Below are 18,845 nucleotides of genomic sequence, written 5' to 3'. Positions count from 1 at the left end.
AATGTGAAGTGTGCAACAATATTAGGAACATCTTTCATTGATTACCCTATGAGGATTTGCATATTTGAAGTGCCCAAGGTAACCTAAAATGAATCATGAATATGCAGGCATAATACAGAACCATTTCATTCTACCACAGCACATGAACTTCTATTAGTGCTGAAGATAATCATCTTCTGGTCACATGTACACTTCCTTTGACATCACCCACAGTGTTGCCTTGGCTTATTCATAGATTTTTTAAACTTGTTTGGCTCCATTCAGGACACTGGCTCACATCTACTTTTCTCTTGGAAGGGAAGAGAGCGTTGCACAGTTCTATCATAGTGACATTGGCTGAGGTATGGCTTGGGAACACAGTTGCTGGTAATGCAGACATGTAGATGTAAGTCGCTCTGGATAAGAGCGTCTGCTAAATGACTTAAATGTAAATGTAAAATGTAGATGGGCGGCACACCACAAGTCCACAGTCAAGAATTTGTTCACGGAGGAATTCATGCATCGACACAATTCGAATTAATTTCATGTGAAATGGATGATCTGCTATATCGGTGCCAAAAATGGACTGAAATACAGGTTTATTTTCCTGTTGTTTCTCCTTGTTACGTAATATCCATACGAGTCTGTTATCAGTCTCATCTGAGGCACTTCATACAAGGCGCCATAGAGGGACACCAACCTATAGGCACCCGATAATTTGCATTAATGTTATGTTGCAGCTGTTAGAGGAACTATATGCACGGATAGCAACAACAAACACACACACCCACAAAGGACTCATTTCAGGAGTTTTATTTACCATTGGCACACAAATTACGAGATAACAACAGTAATAAAAGGTACACAAGACAAGAAAGGTTACAGATGTACATCCTTCTCAAATAAATTAGGCTCTGCTTCATTGAACAGTTACTGGACCACCAGCCAATCCACTCAAAGTATGTCTACCCCAGAAAGGCAACTGGTTATACAAATTTAAAAACTTTGAAAAAAAGGCTTTTTTGGCAACCAATCTAATCAGTACACTTCATATGTTAGTAGACCTATAAATGCATTTTTAATGCCGAGACAATTGTTCAAACCAAGTGTGGTCCATCGCAATACGAGGCTATGCCTATTGGTTTTAGATATAGTAACACTTGTGATCTTTCAGATTCCTCAGGTAGGAAAAACTCTTCCCGCATTTGTCGCACATGAATAGTTTCTCTCCTGTGTGGATTTGTTTGTGTGCTTTGAGGCTGTTGCCCTGGTTGAAGCTCCTCCCACAGAGGTCACAGCTAAAAGGCTTCTCTCCTGTATGTATCCGCTGGTGCCTGTTGAGGTTCCCAGTGTTGCTGAAACATTTCCCACACGTTCCACAGCTGAAAGGCTTCTCCCCAGTATGGACTGCCTGGTGGGTTTTCAGGCTGCTGTGTTGAGTGAACATCCTTCCACACACGTCACAGGTGAACGGTCTCTCCCCAGTGTGAGTTTTCATGTGTATGTTCAGGTAGCTGACCGACTTGAAGCTCTTGTTGCATAGGCCACAGCTGTGCGGCTTCTCCATAGTGTGGAGTTGCTGGTGCGATTTGAGGTGAGTGAGTGAACTGAGACTACTACCGCACACTGAGCAAATACAAGGCAGCTCTGCTGTGTGAGCCTGAAGGTGTGTTTTGAAAGAGTTGACGCAAGCCAGTACTGTCCCACACACCACACAGAGGAAGGCGTTCTCTCCTGCATGGGTTCTTTGGTGCATTTTCAGTGCACTTCTTTGAATGAAACACTTCCCACACGTCTCACAGGTAAATGGCCTCTCTCCTGTGTGGATCCGCTGGTGTCCTTTCAGAGTGTCTGCCTGGTTGAAGCTTTTCCCGCACGTATCGCAACGGAACGGTTTCTCGCCAGTGTGTATACGCTTGTGCCTGTGGAGATTTCCTGGTATGCTGAAACTCTTCTTGCAGATCTCACAGCTGTATTTCCTCTCTCCCGTGTGGACGATCTGGTGCATCTTGAGACCGTGGGCCCGGTTAAAGCTCTTGCCACATTCGTCGCAGCGGAACGGTCTCAACCCTGCATGGAGTCTCTGGTGATTCTTGAGCAGCTGCTTTAGGGTGAAAGCTTTACCACAATCGCCACAGGTGTGTGGTCGCTCTCCTGTGTGAAGCAGCTGGTGTGCATCCAAACTGCGTTTAAAGGAAAAACCTCTACCGCACTGTTTGCAGTTAAAAGGTTTCTCCGCTGCTGCATGGATCGCCTGGTGAGCTTTCAGCTGGATCAGTTTGCTGAATGTCTTCCTGCAGTGCTTGCAGCTAAGGTGGTTCTCCTTTTTGGGCCTTGCCCGACGAGCCCCAGTGATCTTTGGCTTTCTCAAATGCTTTGGCCCTGCGGCGCCGCCTCTGTCCTTTGGGTCCTCTGAGGGGTTCTCTGGGTCACTCAACTCCTGGGCTTGGCTCTCTAAAAAAGAACTTGGGTCTGAGGTGCTGCTGTACAGGTAATCTTCTAAGCCTTCTTCTTTGATAATAACTGACTCGATCGTGTGCTCCATGTTGGAGTGCTGAGATGAGAGGGAAAGTGATTTAATGGAACGCAGGTTTAGAGTCCCATCTATATCTATCTACAGTACCAGTCAAAAGTTTGGACACACCTACTCATTCAAGGGCTTTTCTTTATTTTTACTATTTTCTACATTGGATGTCTTCACTATTATTCTACAAGCTATGAACTAACACATATGGAATTATGTAGTAACCAAAATAAGTGTTAAACAAACCCAAATATACTTTATATTTGAGATTCTTCAAAGTAGCCACCCTTTGCCTTGATGACAGCTTTGTACACTCTTGGCATTCTCTCAACCAGCTTCATGAGGACCCTGGAATGCATTTCAATTAACAGTTGTGCCTTGTTAAAAGTTAATTGTGGAATTTCTTTCCTTCTTAATGTGTTTGAGCCAATAAGTTGTGTTGTGACAAGGTAGGGGTGATATACATAAGATGGCCCTATTTGGTAAAATACCAAGTCCATATTATGGCAAGAACAGCTCAAATAAGCAAAGAGAAACGACAGTCCAACATTACTTTAAGATTTGAAGGTCAGTCAATGCGGAAAATTTCAAGAACTTTGAAAGTCTCTTCAAGTGCAGTCGCAAAAAAACATCAAGCGCTATGATGAAACTGGCTCTCTTGAGGACCGCTGGAGAGCTGCATCAGATGACCTGGCCTCCACAATCACCCGATCTCAACCCAATTGAGATGGTTTGGGATGAGTTGGACCGCAGAGTGAAGGAAAAGCAGCCAACAAGTGCTCAGCATGTGGGAACTCCTTCAAGACTCTTTGAAAAGCATTACAGGTGAAGCTGGTTGAGAGAATGCCAAGAGTGTGCAAAGCTGTTAACAAGGCAAAGAGTGACTAATTTGAAGAATCTCAAATATATTTTTATTTGTTTTACACTTTTTTGGTTACTACATGATTCCATAGGTATTATTTCATAGTTTTGATGTCTTCACTATTATTCTACAATGTAGAAAATAGTAAAATAAAGAAAAACCTGTGTGTCAAAACGTTTCACTGGTACTGCATATCTATACCTATATATCTCTATATCCATATAATATTATAAAACAACAGAACTCTTCACAAAGGGATAAAATGCTTCTTCTTGTACTCACTTCCAATAATTAAATACAATTGGTAACTACCTGGTACCAAATGGTGTATAATGATACAGACAAGTAAATAGGTTATTACTTTCTGTACCCCCTAGTAATTCCAGACAGCTTTCCAAGATCTAAACTTCCCACAGAATATTGTCAGTTAGGCAAATAAGCCTACCTCGTTTACAGTTGAGGGAAGTCTCCCTTTCCACAGGTGGAGGATGGGGGATCGTTTCACTTCTGCTTCACCAGCGCATACGCCTGAAAAATATTGCAGTCAAAATCAAAAAGGTTTATATTGAATTCAAAAGCACTGGTTTTAGTAACAGTGTACCAAAGCACTCTAAAACCAGATTGATGGCTTATCTGAAATAATGCCAACTCTCACCTGGTTGTGTGCCTTTTAACTGGTGGATGATCTTGACTTCACTGCAGCAGCCATTGGCTGATGTGTTCTCTTGTCCTCCACTCCCTTCTAAGACAGTCCTCAGTTTGGTCTCAACCGCATCTAGCCTCTTCTTCAAGTCCTCATTCTCAGTTTGACTCCGAGACACTTCCAGATGCAGAACGGAGGAGCACTCGTTGAATAGCTTGCAGATTTGGTCCACAGCCTCCTTTGCCAGTATCTCCATGAATGAGGTCAACTGGGTCAACTGAGTAAAAAGAGCAAAAGCAAGTTTAGGGCATACAGAACAAACTTCAGTTTACTTAACTAGCTAGCTACCATTATAAACGTCTCTGACAAGTATTTCTGGCAATTATGATAAATGCTTGCAGATCTCAAATATACAAACATGTTTCCAGTTGAGCCAACCCTGTGGCAAGTACTAGCATAATGGATTAGCTCAATTAACCAGACGTAGAACACATACCCTAGGTCAGGGATGGGTAGCCTAAAACCCCAAAGCTGAATTTCATTTAATTGAGCGTTTGGATCAGGAAAGTTTCCTCTCACGACCTCTACAAGCCAGAAAGTTGAAATGATATTTTAACGTTACCGGTTGTCTGTGCGGTTGGTCCTTTTGCAGGTAGGAATGTGAGATAATATATCCACAGGAAAGTATAATTAAATCAACTTTTCAAAGCGCTGGTAGTGTGTTCAGATTTCTATCACATGAAGCATGCGCAGAACCATGTAAACACATTCATCAGCTTGGCAAGTATGCATTATCATCTAGTGCTCATACATCAGGTGATAGAAATCCGAACGCACTACCAAAGCTTTGAAAAGTTGATTTAATTATACTTTCCTGTGGATATATTGTCTCACATTCCTACCTGCAAAAGGACCAACCACACAGACAACCGGTAAAGTAAGTTAAAATGTAATTTTATTTCACATTCCGGTTTGTAGAGGTTATGAGAGGAAACTTTACTGATCCAAACACTCATTTACGCCCGATGCTGAATTGAATGAAAATCAAATGTCAGGTCTCCAGGCTAAGGCTGGGCTGGCACCAGAACGAATCAGTTGGCGGGCATTCGATTTCCATAGGGGGCATGTTGTTTTTTCATGGGACCTCCTAGAACCGCTGGGCCTTGAGGGATCCCCCCTTCAAGCTAATGAGCAGTCATTCTGACTGCAACATTCTAGCAATGTAATTAATACATTTCATATACACTATCGCAAAAATAATCATTTGGTTGTGTCCATGAAAGTCTTAGGTAACAGAATGAACACATTTTGTTTTCAAATAACACAAAAGTACAGTTTGTTACTGTAGGATACATTTCAACACAAAATTAAATAATTTAAAAAACGCACAAGGTTTCAGTCAATTGTACATGGAGTGCCTTTGTTATAACTATGAAAAAGAAAGCATGTGTTGGAACGAAAGTAACAGATAATTTTTTATAACCAAATAAAAATACCCCAACCACCGAGACGCACTGCCAGCAACATATGCGGTGGAATGATGAAAACATCAGTAGCCTAAACATCATTATAAGCGTCAGGTGTGCTTGATAAATAGTGAACATCTGCACAAAAGCAATAATGGCTTTTTAATTAATATAAGTGTTGATATGACAGCAGTCAAAAAGTCAATTATTGTCAGCTCGTGCTTACATGGTGTGCATCTTCACACAATGGCATCAGTTAAAGCATGCACATAAACAACGAAAGCTGATGAGTTTGTTGCAAATGTTTTTTAGGGACTGCTCTCTGTTACAACGTTTTGTGCTGATATCAGATGTGAAAAAACCTCACTCGATCCCTCCGATGTCAACAACTACAGACCAGTATCCCTTCTTTCTTTTCTCTCCAAAACTCTTGAACGTGCCGTCCTTGGCCAGCTCTCCTGCTATCTCTCTCAGAATGACCTTCTTGATCCAAATCAGTCAGGTTTCAAGACTAGTCATTCAACTGAGACTGCTCTTCTCTGTGTCACGGAGGCGCTCCGCACTGCTAAAGCTAACTCTCTCTCCTCTGCTCTCATCCTCCTAGACCTATCGGCTGCCTTTGATACTGTGAACCATCAGATCCTCCTCTCCACCCTCTCCGAGTTGGGCATCTCCGGCGCCGCCCACGCTTGGATTGCGTCCTACCTGACAGGTCGCTCCTACCAGGTGGCGTGGCGAGAATCTGTCTCCGCACCACGTGCTCTCACCACTGGTGTCCCCCAGGGCTCTGTTCTAGGCCCTCTCCTATTCTCGCTATACACCAAGTCACTTGGCTCTGTCATATCCTCACATGGTCTCTCCTATCATTGCTATGCAGACGACACACAATTAATCTTCACCTTTCCCCCTTCTGATAACCAGGTGGCAAATCGCATCTCTGCATGTCTGGCAGACATATCAGTGTGGATGACGGATCACCACCTCAAGCTGAACCTCGGCAAGACGGAGCTGCTCTTCCTCCCGGGGAAGGACTGCCCGTTCCATGATCTCGCCATCACGGTTGACAACTCCATTGTGTCCTCCTCCCAGAGTGCTAAGAACCTTGGCGTGATCCTGGACAACACCCTGTCGTTCTCAACTAACATCAAGGCGGTGACCCGTTCCTGTAGGTTCATGCTCTACAACATTCGCAGAGTACGACCCTGCCTCACACAGGAAGCGGCGCAGGTCCTAATCCAGGCACTTGTCATCTCCCGTCTGGATTACTGCAACTCGCTGTTGGCTGGGCTCCCTGCCTGTGCCATTAAACCCCTACAACTCATCCAGACCGCCGCAGCCCGTCTGGTGTTCAACCTTCCCAAGTTCTCTCACGTCACCCCGCTCCTCCGCTCTCTCCACTGGCTTCCAGTTGAAGCTCGCATCCGCTACAAGACCATGGTGCTTGCCTACGGAGCTGTGAGGGGAACGGCACCTCCGTACCTTCAGGCTCTGATCAGGCCCTACACCCAAACAAGGGCACTGCGTTCATCCACCTCTGGCCTGCTCGCCTCCCTACCTCTGAGGAAGTACAGTTCCCGCTCAGCCCAGTCAAAACTGTTCGCTGCTCTGGCACCCCAATGGTGGAACAAACTCCCTCACGACGCCAGGTCAGCGGAGTCAATCACCACCTTCCGGAGACACCTGAAACCCCACCTCTTTAAGGAATACCTAGGATAGGATAAAGTAATCCTTCTAACCCCCCCCACCCTTAAAAAGAGTTAGATGCACTATTGTAAAGTGGTTGTTCCACTGGATATCATAAGGTGAATGCACCAATTTGTAAGTCGCTCTGGATAAGAGCATCTGCTAACTGACATAAATGTAAATGTCATCAAGATGAATTTCTACCCCACCATCAGTCATTTTCATTCAAATTTGGTAGCAACGCTAACACAGCATGTCCATCCATTTGTCTTGGTCTTCTTGCCATTGTATATGATGCACGCCCTCACTGACTGTTTACTCCAAGTAGGCTAGAGTAGACTGATAGGACCGCTTGGATTCGCTGGACCGATTATAATTAGGATAGATCAATACAATGGCCCGCCCTGATCTTCATTCACAATTGGTGATTACATAATTATGCATCGTCCGTGTCCCCTCACTCACCCGATTCTCCCCATCATACTTTACTTCATTTATTTGATCTGTTGTGATAAGTGTGAAATTAGTAGTGGTATAGTTTAGGTTCAGTTGAGGCAATCATCAGGGTGATTATCAACTGGACAAAGCACCTTCAACTATTGGGAGGGGCGCAGGCCCTACCGTCGGGAGGAGAGGCAACAGTGGAAAACCACTTAAAAAGACATGTCCACCTAAAACTGTTTATAATACCAGTTCTGTTTGTGATATGATTCTAACAACGACAGTGTGTTTTATAGACTTAAGGAATAGTCAAGGATGGAGAGGGGCATGACTTTAAAAATGACAGAGTAATAAAACATTTTTTAAATTCACAAGCAGTCCAAATGACTTTATTTTTTATTTTATTTAACCTTTATTTAACCAGGTAGGCAAGTTGAGAACAAGTTCTCATTTACAATTGCGACCTGGCCAAGATAAAACAAAGCAGTTTCACACATTCAACAACAGAGTTACACATGGAGTAAAACAAACATACAGTCAATAATACAGTAGAAAAATAAATCTATATACAATGTGAGCAAATGAGGTGAGATAAGGGAGGTAAAGGCAAAAAAAGGCCATGGTGGCGAGGTAAATACAATATAGCAAGTAAAACACTGGAATGGTAGATTTGCAGTGGAAGAATGTGCAAAGTAGAAATAGAAATAATGGGGTGCAAAGGAGCAAAATAAATAAATACAGTAGGGGAAGAGGTAGTTGTTTGGGGTAAATTATAGATGGGCTATGTACAGGTGCAGTAATCTGTGAGCTGCTCTGACAGCTGGTGCTTAAAGCTAGTGAGGGAGATACGAGTTTCCAGTTTCAGAGATTTTTGTAGTTCGTTCCAGTCATTGGCAGCAGAGAACTGGAAGGAGAGGCGGCCAAAGGGGGAATTGGCTTAGGGGGTGACCAGAGAGATATACCTGCTGGAGCGCTACAGGTGGGTGCTGCTATGGTGACCAGAGCGCTGAGATAAGGAGGGACTTTACCTAGCAGGGTCTTGTAGATGACCTGGAGCCAGTGGGTTTGGCGACGAGTATGAAGCGAGGGCCAGCCAACGAGAGCGTACAGGGCGCAGTGGTGGGTAGTATATGTGGCTTTGGTGACAAAACAGATGGCACTGTGACAGACTGCATCCAATTTATTGAGTAGGGTATTGGAGGCTATTTTGTAAATGACATCGCCAAAGTCGAGGATCGGTAGGATGGTCAGTTGTACGAGGGTTGGTCAGTTGTACGAGTTGTACGATGTTTGGCAGCATGAGTGAAGGATGCTTTGTTGTGAAATAGGAAGCCAATTCTAGATTTAACTTTGGATTAGAGATGTTTGATGTGAGTCTGGAAGGAGAGTTTACAGTCTAACCAGACACCTAGGTATTTGTAGTTGTCCACATATTCTAAGTCAGAACCGTCCAGAGTAGTGATGCTGGACGGGCGGTCAGGTGCAGGCAGCAATCGGTTGAAGAGCATGCATTTAGTTTTACTTGTATTTAAGAGCAGTTGGAGGCCACGGAAGGAGAGTTGTATGGCATTGAAGCTCATCTGGCGGGTTGTTAACACAGTGTCCAAAGAAGGGTCAGAAGTATATAGAATGGTTTTGTCTGTGTAGAGGTGGATCAGAGACTCACCAGCAGCAAGAGTGACATCATTGATGTGTACAGAGAAGAGAGTCGGCCCAAGAATTGAACCCTGTGGCACCCCCATAGAGACTGCCAGAGGCCCGGACAACAGGCCCTCCGATTTGACACACTGAACTCTATCAGAGATGTAGTTGGTGAACCAGGTGAGGCAGTCATTTGAGAAACCAAGGCTATTGAGTCTGCCGATGAGGATGTGGTGATTGACAGAGTTGAAAGCCTTGGCCAGGTCAATGAATACGGATGCACAGTATTGTTTCTTATCGATGGCGGTTAAGATATCGTTTAGGACCTTGAGCGTGGCTGAGGTGTACCCATGACCAGCTCTGAAACCAGATTGCATAGCGGAGAAGGTGTGGTGGGATTCGAAATGGTCGGTAATCTGTTTGTTGACTTGGCTTTCGAAGACCTTAGAAAGGCAGGGTAGGATAGATATAGGTCTGTAGCAGTTTGGGTCAAGAGTGTCCCTCCCTTTGAAGGGAGGGATGACCGCAGCTGCTTTCCAATCTTTGGGAATCTCAGACGACACGAGAGGTTGAACATGCTAGTAATAGGGGTTGCAACAATTTCGGCAGATAATTTTAGAAAGAAAGGGTCCAGATTGTCTAGCCCGGCTGATTTGTAGGGGTCCAGATTTTGCAGCTCTTTCAGAACATCAGCTGACTGGATTTGGGAGAAGGAGAAATGGGGAAGGCTTGGGCAAGTTGCTGTGGGGGGTGCAGTGCTGTTGCCCGGGGTAGGGGTAACTAGGTGGAAAGCATGGCCAGCCATAGAAAAATGCTTATTGAAATTCTCAATTATAGTGGATTTATCAGTGGTGACAGAGTTTCCTATCCTCAGTGCAGTGGGCAGCTGGGAGGAGGTGCTCTTATTCTCCACGGACTTTACAGTGTCCCAGAACTTTTTTGAGTTTGTGTTGGAGGAAGCAAATTTCTGCTTAAAAAAGCTAGCCTTGGCTTTTCTAACTGCCTGTGTATATTGGTTTCTAACTTCCCTCAAAAGTTGCATATCACGGCTGTTCGATGCTAATGCAGAACGCCACAGGATGTTTTTGTGTTGGTTAAGGGCAGTCAGATCTGGAGAGAACCAAGGGCTATATCTGTTCCTGGTTCTAAATTTCTTGAACGGGGCATGCTTATTTAAGATGGTGAGGAAGGCATTTAAAAAAAAATAACCAAGCATCCTCTACTGACGGGATGAGGTCAATATCCTTCCAGGATACCAGGGCCAGGTCGATTAGAAAGGCCTGCTCACTGAAGTGTTTCAGGGAGCATTTGACAGTGATGAGTGGAGGTCGTTTGACCTCTGACCCATTACGGATGCAGGCACTTCTAGTGTGGGTTTATAGTAAAGACATAATTTAAACTGTAAAAATGTATTACCTTTCAATGTGGCATGAACACAACCAGTCTTGCTTTCATCTGATTGTCAAACAATATCTTCGCACGTTTGTCCAAAAATAATTCCAGCATCCGAACAGTGTACCCGCCAACTACCCTTAAATTTGCAAGTGTCTGAAACTACCATTTCACCCAAGAAAGCATCCGAGCAACTGAAAAAGCACAACCGTCTTACTATATGTAGCCCAGGTATCGGATGCTATCTAGCCAAAAAGAGTATGACATGCCATACTATTTTTGGGCTAAACATACATACGGAGACAGAGGAGGTATGGTAGGGCGGGCTAAGGGATGGCACAGACTATCTATTATATTGACCAGATACTCTTGCGGCCACTGTAACAATAAAAACAAATATCCTCAAAAATGGAACAGCAGTCAGGAGGCGGTAAGATCAGGACGAACCAAGATCAGGTGGGACCATTCTAGCCAATGAAAGGGCAGATATGCGTGTGAATAAGAGGCACAACGGTTTCCACTAGTTACACCAGCCACAAAGTCAAAATTGGCTATATCATCAAAATGCATGAAAAACATTTAAGTTTAGCAGCATGGCTATGGTAAGGGCTAGACTTTAAAATCACATTTTAAGAAGAGAAATTGTAGAACCAGGCAGGGATTATGACTTTGTGGCTGTGGTAACTAGTGACGACCAGGCACAGCTCAATGTTGCCGGGATGTCACGTGTCCTACTTATGTCAACCTAATCATTACGAAACTTGATCCCAAATATCCCTCTCGCTTCGCCTCTTCCTCTTTGGGGACGGACAACTCCAGTCCTCTGGGCCTGTTTGGTGACACTTTTGCCCCAGCCCCTACTAACACACCCGACTCCAATAATCAACTAATCATGGTCTTCAGTTTAGAATGTAGCCCAAAGGCTGTCAGATGGCGATACTGATGGTTTCATCTTACCATCCAAAACGCATTGTATTCAGCCGCAATACACTTGTATCCCCGTGGACCGGTTCACCCCTAAAACAGTCTTAATTAATCTGCAAAGGCATGAGTTCTAGATCTATCATTCTCATTGAAAGAAAGCATAAGAAGCGGTAGATCTGTTCTATGTGAGCTATTTCTATGTTCCCCGTGCTTTAGTTTCGTTTTTGCATCTTGTAAACCAGCTACAAACAGCTGTAAATACCAGTGGTGGAAAAAGTACCCAATTGTCATCCTTGAGTAAAAGTAAAGATTAACCTCTACGGGATCGGTTCCCCTCCAGTACGACAGTCGAGCTAACGTAGTCTAATGCGATTAGCATGAGGTTGTAAGTAACAAGAACATTTCCCAGAACATAGACATATCTGATATTGGCAGAAAGCTTAAATTCGTGTCACTCTAACTGCACGGTCCAATTTACAGTAGCTATTACAGTTAAATAATACCATGCTATTGTTTGAGGAGAGTGAACAATTATGAACTTGAAAATGTATTAATAAACCAAATTAGGCACATTTGGGCAGTCTTGTTACAACATTTTGAACAGATATGAAATGGTTCATTGGATCAGTCTAAAATGTTGCACATACACTACTGCCATCTAGTGGCCAAAATCTAAATTGCATCTGGGCTGGAATAATACATTATGGCCTTACTCTTGCATTTCAAACATGGTACAAAAAACATGTTTTTTTTCTTTGTATCATCTTTGACCAGATCTAATCTGTTATATTCTCCTAAACTATTTTCACATTTCCACAAACTTCTAAATGTTTACTTTCAAATGGTATCAAGAATATGCATATCCTTGCTTCAGGTCCTGAGCTACAGGCAGTTAGATTTGGGCATCTCATTTTAGGCGAAAATTGAAAAAGGTGTCAGATCCTTTTAATAGAAAATTACTCAAGTAAAAGTCACACAGTAAAATACTACTTGAGTAAAACTCTAAAACCATATGGTTTTAAATATACTTAACTATCAAAAGGTAAAAGTCATTTCAAACTGCTTATATTAAGCAAACCAGACTACACAATTTTTTTGTTGCAAATTGTTTAGTGATAGTCAGGGGTAGGGGCGCAACTTTGATTATACTTACTTACTTACTTTATTGTCCCCATGGGGAAATTTTGTTGCAGTGTCATGTACACATTTAAAGTGGCGTTTAAATACAAAACAAAATTGACAATACAACTTTCATAACAGTTACGTACCAATAAAAATAATAATATAACATTCTTAAAAAGAAAAGACTAGCCTGCTGGCCTTACGGAGTCAATGGGAACATTCGCCCGAGCTATTTAGGAGGGATATCACAACTGGCACAAATGATTGTCTCGTTCTATTTTTCCTGCTGAGGGGTGCCCTATACCTGCGCCCAGAGGGGAGTAGTTCAAAGTCCAGGTACAGAGGGTGCCTTGGGTCTAAAATGATTTTGTGAGCCTTACGGAGGGCCCTGACCTTAAAGATCTCATCCAGGCCTGTCTGTTTGACTCCAAGTACCTTGCTTGCTGTGGTAATAATCCTTCTCAGCATATTTCTCTGGCTGACAGTGGCCTTGCCAAACCAGCAAACAATACAAAAAGTTAAAATACTCTCAATAAAAGATTTGTATAGAAGATTTAGAAGATTTGTATAGTGGGGGTGCAAAATATTATTTTTTAAGGACGACAAAGTCAAGGTATTGGATTGGCCATCACAAAGCCATGACCTCAATCCCATAGAAAATTTGTGGGCAGAACTGAAAAGGCGTGTGCGAGCAAGGAGGCCTACGAACCTGACTCAGTTACACCAGCTCTGTCAGGAGGAATGGGCCAAAATTCACCCAACTTATTGTGGGAAGCTTGTGGAAGGCTCCCTGAAGCGTTTGACCCAACAATTTAAAGGCAATGCTACCAAATACTAATTGAGTGTATGTACATTTCTGACCCAGTGGGAATGTGATGAAAGAAATAAAAGCTGAAATAGATCACTCTACTATCATTCTGAAAAGTCACAATCTTAAAATAAAGTGGTGATCCTAACTGACCTAAGACAATTAATTTTTACTAGGATTAAATGTCAGGAATTGTGAAAAACTGAGTTAAAATGTATTTGGCTAAGGTGTATGTAAACTTCTGACTTTAACTGTATAATTTGTTAAAATTTTTACCCCCTTTTTCGTGGTATCCAATTATTATTAGTTACTGTCTTGTCTCATCGCTGCAACTCCCGTACGGACTCGAGAGAGGCGAAGGTCGAGAGCCCTCCGAAACACAACCCAACCAAGCCGCACTGCTTCTTAACACAGCGCACATCCAACCCGGAAGCCAGCCGCACCAAAGTGTCGGAGGAAACATCGTACACCTAGCGACCTTGTCAGCGTGCACTGCGCCCGGCCGCCACAGGAGTCACTAGTACCCGATGAGACAAGGATATCCCTGTCGGCCAAACCCTCCCTAACCCGGACGACGATAGGCCAATTGTGCGCCGCCCTATGGGCCTCCCGGTCGCGGGCGGCTGCGACAGAGCCTGGGCTCAAACCCAGAGTCTCTGGTGGCACAGCTAGCACTGCGATGCAGTGCCTTAGACCACTGCGCCACGCAGGATGCCTAACTGTATAATTTTTGTCCAAAAGGAAAAGGCATGCTGGATAGCATCTACATTTTGCGACAGATACAGCGTTTACGGATACTACTGTAAAGCCCACCTCATAGGCTATCTAGCTAGCTTTGTTTGACCCCGATTGGTGCTTATTTGACAAAGATACTGTAGATCAAATAAAGACCGGCCGCGTCATCGGCGTGCCATGAAGGCGTCGCTCTCTGACCAAATTTGGTGTCCTATAGGATATACTACACCCTTAATGATATAGTGAATTCTGGTTACACTCTAGGATCTCTGAGGAATACATATGAACGTGATTTGACTGGTTGAAACAGCGTTTAGGGTTAGATTTTCACAGATTCCTTTCTTTGCAAATTGAACAAGTGGAAATACAAACTCGATCGTGCATGCTACATGGACCTTTTTAGGATATGAAAAAGGATTTTATCTAACAAAACGACACTTAATGTTATCTCTGGGACCCTTTGGATGATAAATCAGAGCAAGATTTCAGAATGTAAGTACACATTTCACCTTCAGAGGTGAATTTATCAAACCTATCGCTGTGAAAAAAAATGGTTTTGTTGTTAGGAGCTCTCCTCAAACAATAGCTTGGCATTTGTTAGCAGTAATAGCTACTGTAAATTGGACAGTGCAGTTATATTAACGAATTTCAAGCTTTCAGCCAATATAAGACACTCATATGTACCGACATTTGTTGTTTCTCTAAAATCTGTGATCGTCACACAAGGCGCTGCATGATTTACAACTGTCCCGTTAATGAACGCCGATCCCTAAATCCAGTCAGATAAAACACTCCAAACAGCCTACCCGAGCGCATGGTCCTAAAGCACACCTTTGCCTAGTTTTGTATCACGTTCCACTTATAAAACTGTGTGTGGGGGGGAGGATCAAAATGCACAAGTCCCCCCATCCCCAGTGAAAGTTGCACCCCAGGCCAGGGGCACACTCCAATACTCAGAAATAATTTTCTTTAGGAATATAGTGAAGTAAAAGTTGTCAAAATATAAATTGTAAAGTACAGATACCCCAAAAAACTACTTAAGTAGTACTTTAAGTAGTACTTTAAAGTATTTTTACTTAAGTACTTTACACCACTGGTAAACACAATATTTTTGGTTATGGAAGAGATTTCACAGCGGTTTAGATGGTACAATGATTCTCTACAAACAAGCAAGTACAGTCTATACTTAATTGTTTTGTCACAAACTAAAACTAGGCGAACTATCAGAATTTCAGAAACTATGAAATGGCGGAGCGATTTCTGCATAGCGCAGAACCAAACTGAACGAAATGGGTAGGTCTCCTCTTGAATTTGTCCAATAGAAACTCTCGTATACATTTTCCGTTTGGAGTAAACGGTTTCGGCGTAATGATTGCGCCCCAGAGTGGAGTGGAGGCTGCAACGTCGGTGCAATTAACTAGCGGGCTAGTTTACAAAATGCCTTACTTTACACAATCAGCAGATATACCTGTTCGTTTGGGGCTTCACTCGCGTTATCTCCCGTTGTTGGTACTTCAGACGAGGCAGAACCCTCGATAACTTTGCTAATTTCTGTAACAGTCGCTCTAACCATTATCTCCAAAATGGAGCCAATCTGTTCTTGCAAAACTGACATTTTTGTCAAAATCACAACGCACTTACAAATCTTCGTAAATACGCGCTATTGGCCAAGTTGGCCTAGCGCTATGTCACGTTAGCTACAAAATAAGTGTCGCTAGTGCTGTTAGCAGTGTTGTTGTCCGACTGACCTACAACAACTCGACCGGCATAGGTCACATGTTCTTCCGGGTCGAGGCATGGGTTTTTAGTGGTTTCTACTAGTTACTGCAACCACAAAGTCCGAGTGGCTTTATCATAAAAATTCATTAAAACAAACATTTGCTTTTTGGTCTTAATTTTAGGTTAGGGTTAGGCATTGATTTAGCAGTGTGGTTAAGGTTAAGTTTAAAAACCCAAGAAGATAAATTGTACAAATGGGTGGGGTTTATGACTTTGTGGCTGTGGTATGTCGTGACAACCGTTTTTAGTCTTTCAAAATAAAAGTAACTTTGATTTCACTTATAAATTAGCTATATGGGAAAGAGTTATGTTTGGTGGCAAATGTACTGGTAGATTGTGATTATTGTGTTACAGAATATTTCGTACACTACAAAAATCGCAGAAATCATTAGAAACAAATGCATCAAAAAGTCATCAGTCATCACCAACGGAAATTTTTATTTTGACATAAGTGAAATGTACTTGCACATCCAAAGAATCCAGGGATTGCTTTGCAGGTGTGTAGGGAACGTTAATGTAGGTTAGGGACACATCGAAATTTACTGGGGGGGATGGGATGGTCCAACTCAAGATGTCATAAAAAAATGATGCACCCCCCTCCCCAACATAAAAAAAAAAAAATTCACATGAGCCTCCCCTTGTACTGTAAAATAAATGGAAAACCCTCCCCCTTCATAGAATTAACCCAAAATAATATGTTTACGACCAAAATTAACAATAACTGTAGTGACCATGTCTTTATAAATGTGGATATAACATGCTTTTGTGGCACTGTCAATGCCACACAGGGCTAGGGGCCTGAAGGTTGAGGGTTCGCCGACCACCGCAGACGAGACTCTCCCTGCCTGTTTTATTACTTCACGATCAGAGCCGGCTGCAGACAATGATCAGCAAGGGGGAAATCAGATGTACATTTTGATGCCATATTTATAATTCTATAAAACCTATGCAACAAATTTTCCAACCAGCAGGTTTCTGTGCCAATGCACCACACAACCAATAAACAAAGTATACCGCCGACTACTTAGAGCACTTCAATATCATGGTTTGCGTTTTCAACACCAAAATAAATAGATTATGTCAATCTCAACAAACGGAAAATACATCCCTCCCTACCTTGTAGGCTTACCCAGTATTGAAGGCTTGGCTTGACAATCTCCGAATTTCTTTAAACTTGGTGTTTTGTAACAGATGTCTCTTTTCAATTCATCAGTTGGCTGCTGCACAGTTTGGATTGATTGATTCATTTTATTAGTCAGTTAAAATAATACATACAGTGCATTCGGAAAGGATTCAGACCCCTTGACTTTTTCAAAATGTTGTTACATTACAGCCTTATTCTAAAATGGATTGAATAGTTTCTTTCCCCGTCATTAATCGACACACAATACCACATAATGACAAAGCAAATACATGTTTTTAGATTTTTTTGCTAATATATTACAAATAAAAAACTGAAACAACACATTTACATGAGTATTCACACCCTTTACTCAATACTTTGTTGAAGCACCTTTGGCAGCGATTAGAGCCTCGGGTCTTCTTGGGTATGACGCTACAAGCTTGGCACACCTGCATTTGAGGAGATTCTCCCATTCTTCTCTACAGATCCTCTCAAGCTCTGTCAAATTGGATGGGGAGCATCGCTGCACAGCTATTTGCAGGTCTCTCCAGAGATTTTCGATCGGGTTCAAGTTCGGGCTCTGGCTGGGCCACTCATGAACATTCAGAGACTTGTCCCGAAGCCACTCCTGCATTGTCTTGGCTGTGTGCTTAGGGTCGTTGTCCTGTTGGAAGGTGAACCTTCACCCCAATCTGAGGTCCTGAGCAATCTGGAGCAAGTTTTCATCAAGGATCTCTCTGTACTTTGCTCGGTTCATCTTTCCCTCAATCCTGACTAGTCTCCCAGTCCCTGCTGCTGAAAAACTTCCACACAGCATGATGCTGCCACCACCATGCTTCACCGTAGAGATGTCGCCAGGTTTCCTCCAGATGTGACGCTTGGCATTCAGGCAAAAGAGTTCCATCTTGGTTTCATCAGACCAGAGAATCCAGAGGTCCAAGTCCTTTAGGTGCCTTTTGGAAAACTCCAAACTTTTGGCAAACTTCATGTGCCTTTTACTGAGGAGCAGCTTCCGCCTGGCCACTCTACCATAAAAGCCTGATTGGTGGAGTGCTGCAGAGATGGTTGTCCTCCTGGAAGGTTCTTCCATCTCCAGAGAGGAAATCTGTCAGAGTGACCATCAGGTTCTTGGTCACCTGCCTGACCAAGATTGAGTGTGTGGACAGGTGTCTTTTATACAGGTAACGAGTTCAAACAAGTGCAGTTAATACTGGCAATGGGTGGAGAACAGGAGGGCTTCTTAAAGAAAAACTAACAGGTCTGTGAGAGCCGGAATTCTTACTGGTTGGTAGGTGATCAAATACTTATGTCATGCAATAAAATGCAAATTAATTACTTAAAAATCATACAATGTGATTTTCTGGATTTTTGTTTTAGATTCCGTCTCTCACAGTTGAAGTGTACCTATGATAAAAATTACAGACCTCTACATGCTTTGTAAGTAGGAAACACTGCAGATTTTGCAGGTTATCAAATACTTGTTCTCCCCACTGTAGGAGTAACTCTGGTAGATCTGAAATAGACCTCCTCACCTCAAGTTGAACTGTCAGTCAGTTGGAGCTCCGGGGCGCACTGCCTTCATATCATAGGCTTGCAGTAGCTAAAGCGTAATTATAGCCACATTATACCAAACCTTCACAAACATTTTAAATGTTTATTAGTGTAATATCATGCTCTTCCACAAGCCATTGTCTATAGGGAAAATACATGCAGAAGAGCGAAT

The 18,845-nt window shown here is 42.9% G+C and overlaps 1 protein-coding gene across 2 annotated transcripts; it reads right to left on the bottom strand.

Annotated features, from left to right (window-relative positions):
- Positions 1 to 777: 777 nt before the first annotated feature.
- Positions 778 to 15,991, bottom strand: LOC139549707 (oocyte zinc finger protein XlCOF6-like). 2 transcript variants are annotated; one of them, XM_071360401.1, is made up of 4 exons: positions 15,689 to 15,991; positions 4,021 to 4,285; positions 3,811 to 3,893; positions 778 to 2,533 (listed from the first exon to the last, which is right to left on the bottom strand). In XM_071360401.1, exons 1-4 carry the CDS (start codon positions 15,833 to 15,835, stop codon positions 1,124 to 1,126), a joined length of 1,905 nt encoding a protein of 634 aa, XP_071216502.1. In that variant the 5' UTR covers positions 15,836 to 15,991; the 3' UTR covers positions 778 to 1,123. The 2 variants fall into 2 exon arrangements, with proteins under 2 accessions (XP_071216502.1, XP_071216503.1); XM_071360402.1 differs by lacking the exon at positions 15,689 to 15,991 and adding an exon at positions 10,656 to 15,658.
- Between the last annotated feature and the right edge of the window lie 2,854 nt (positions 15,992 to 18,845).

Source organism: Salvelinus alpinus, chromosome 22 (genome assembly GCF_045679555.1).
Source record: "Salvelinus alpinus chromosome 22, SLU_Salpinus.1, whole genome shotgun sequence".
In the NCBI taxonomy this organism is placed as follows: domain Eukaryota; kingdom Metazoa; phylum Chordata; class Actinopteri; order Salmoniformes; family Salmonidae; genus Salvelinus; species Salvelinus alpinus.
The sequence above is the reverse complement of the archived record's forward strand: the minus strand, read 5'-3'. Positions and strand labels throughout refer to the sequence as shown.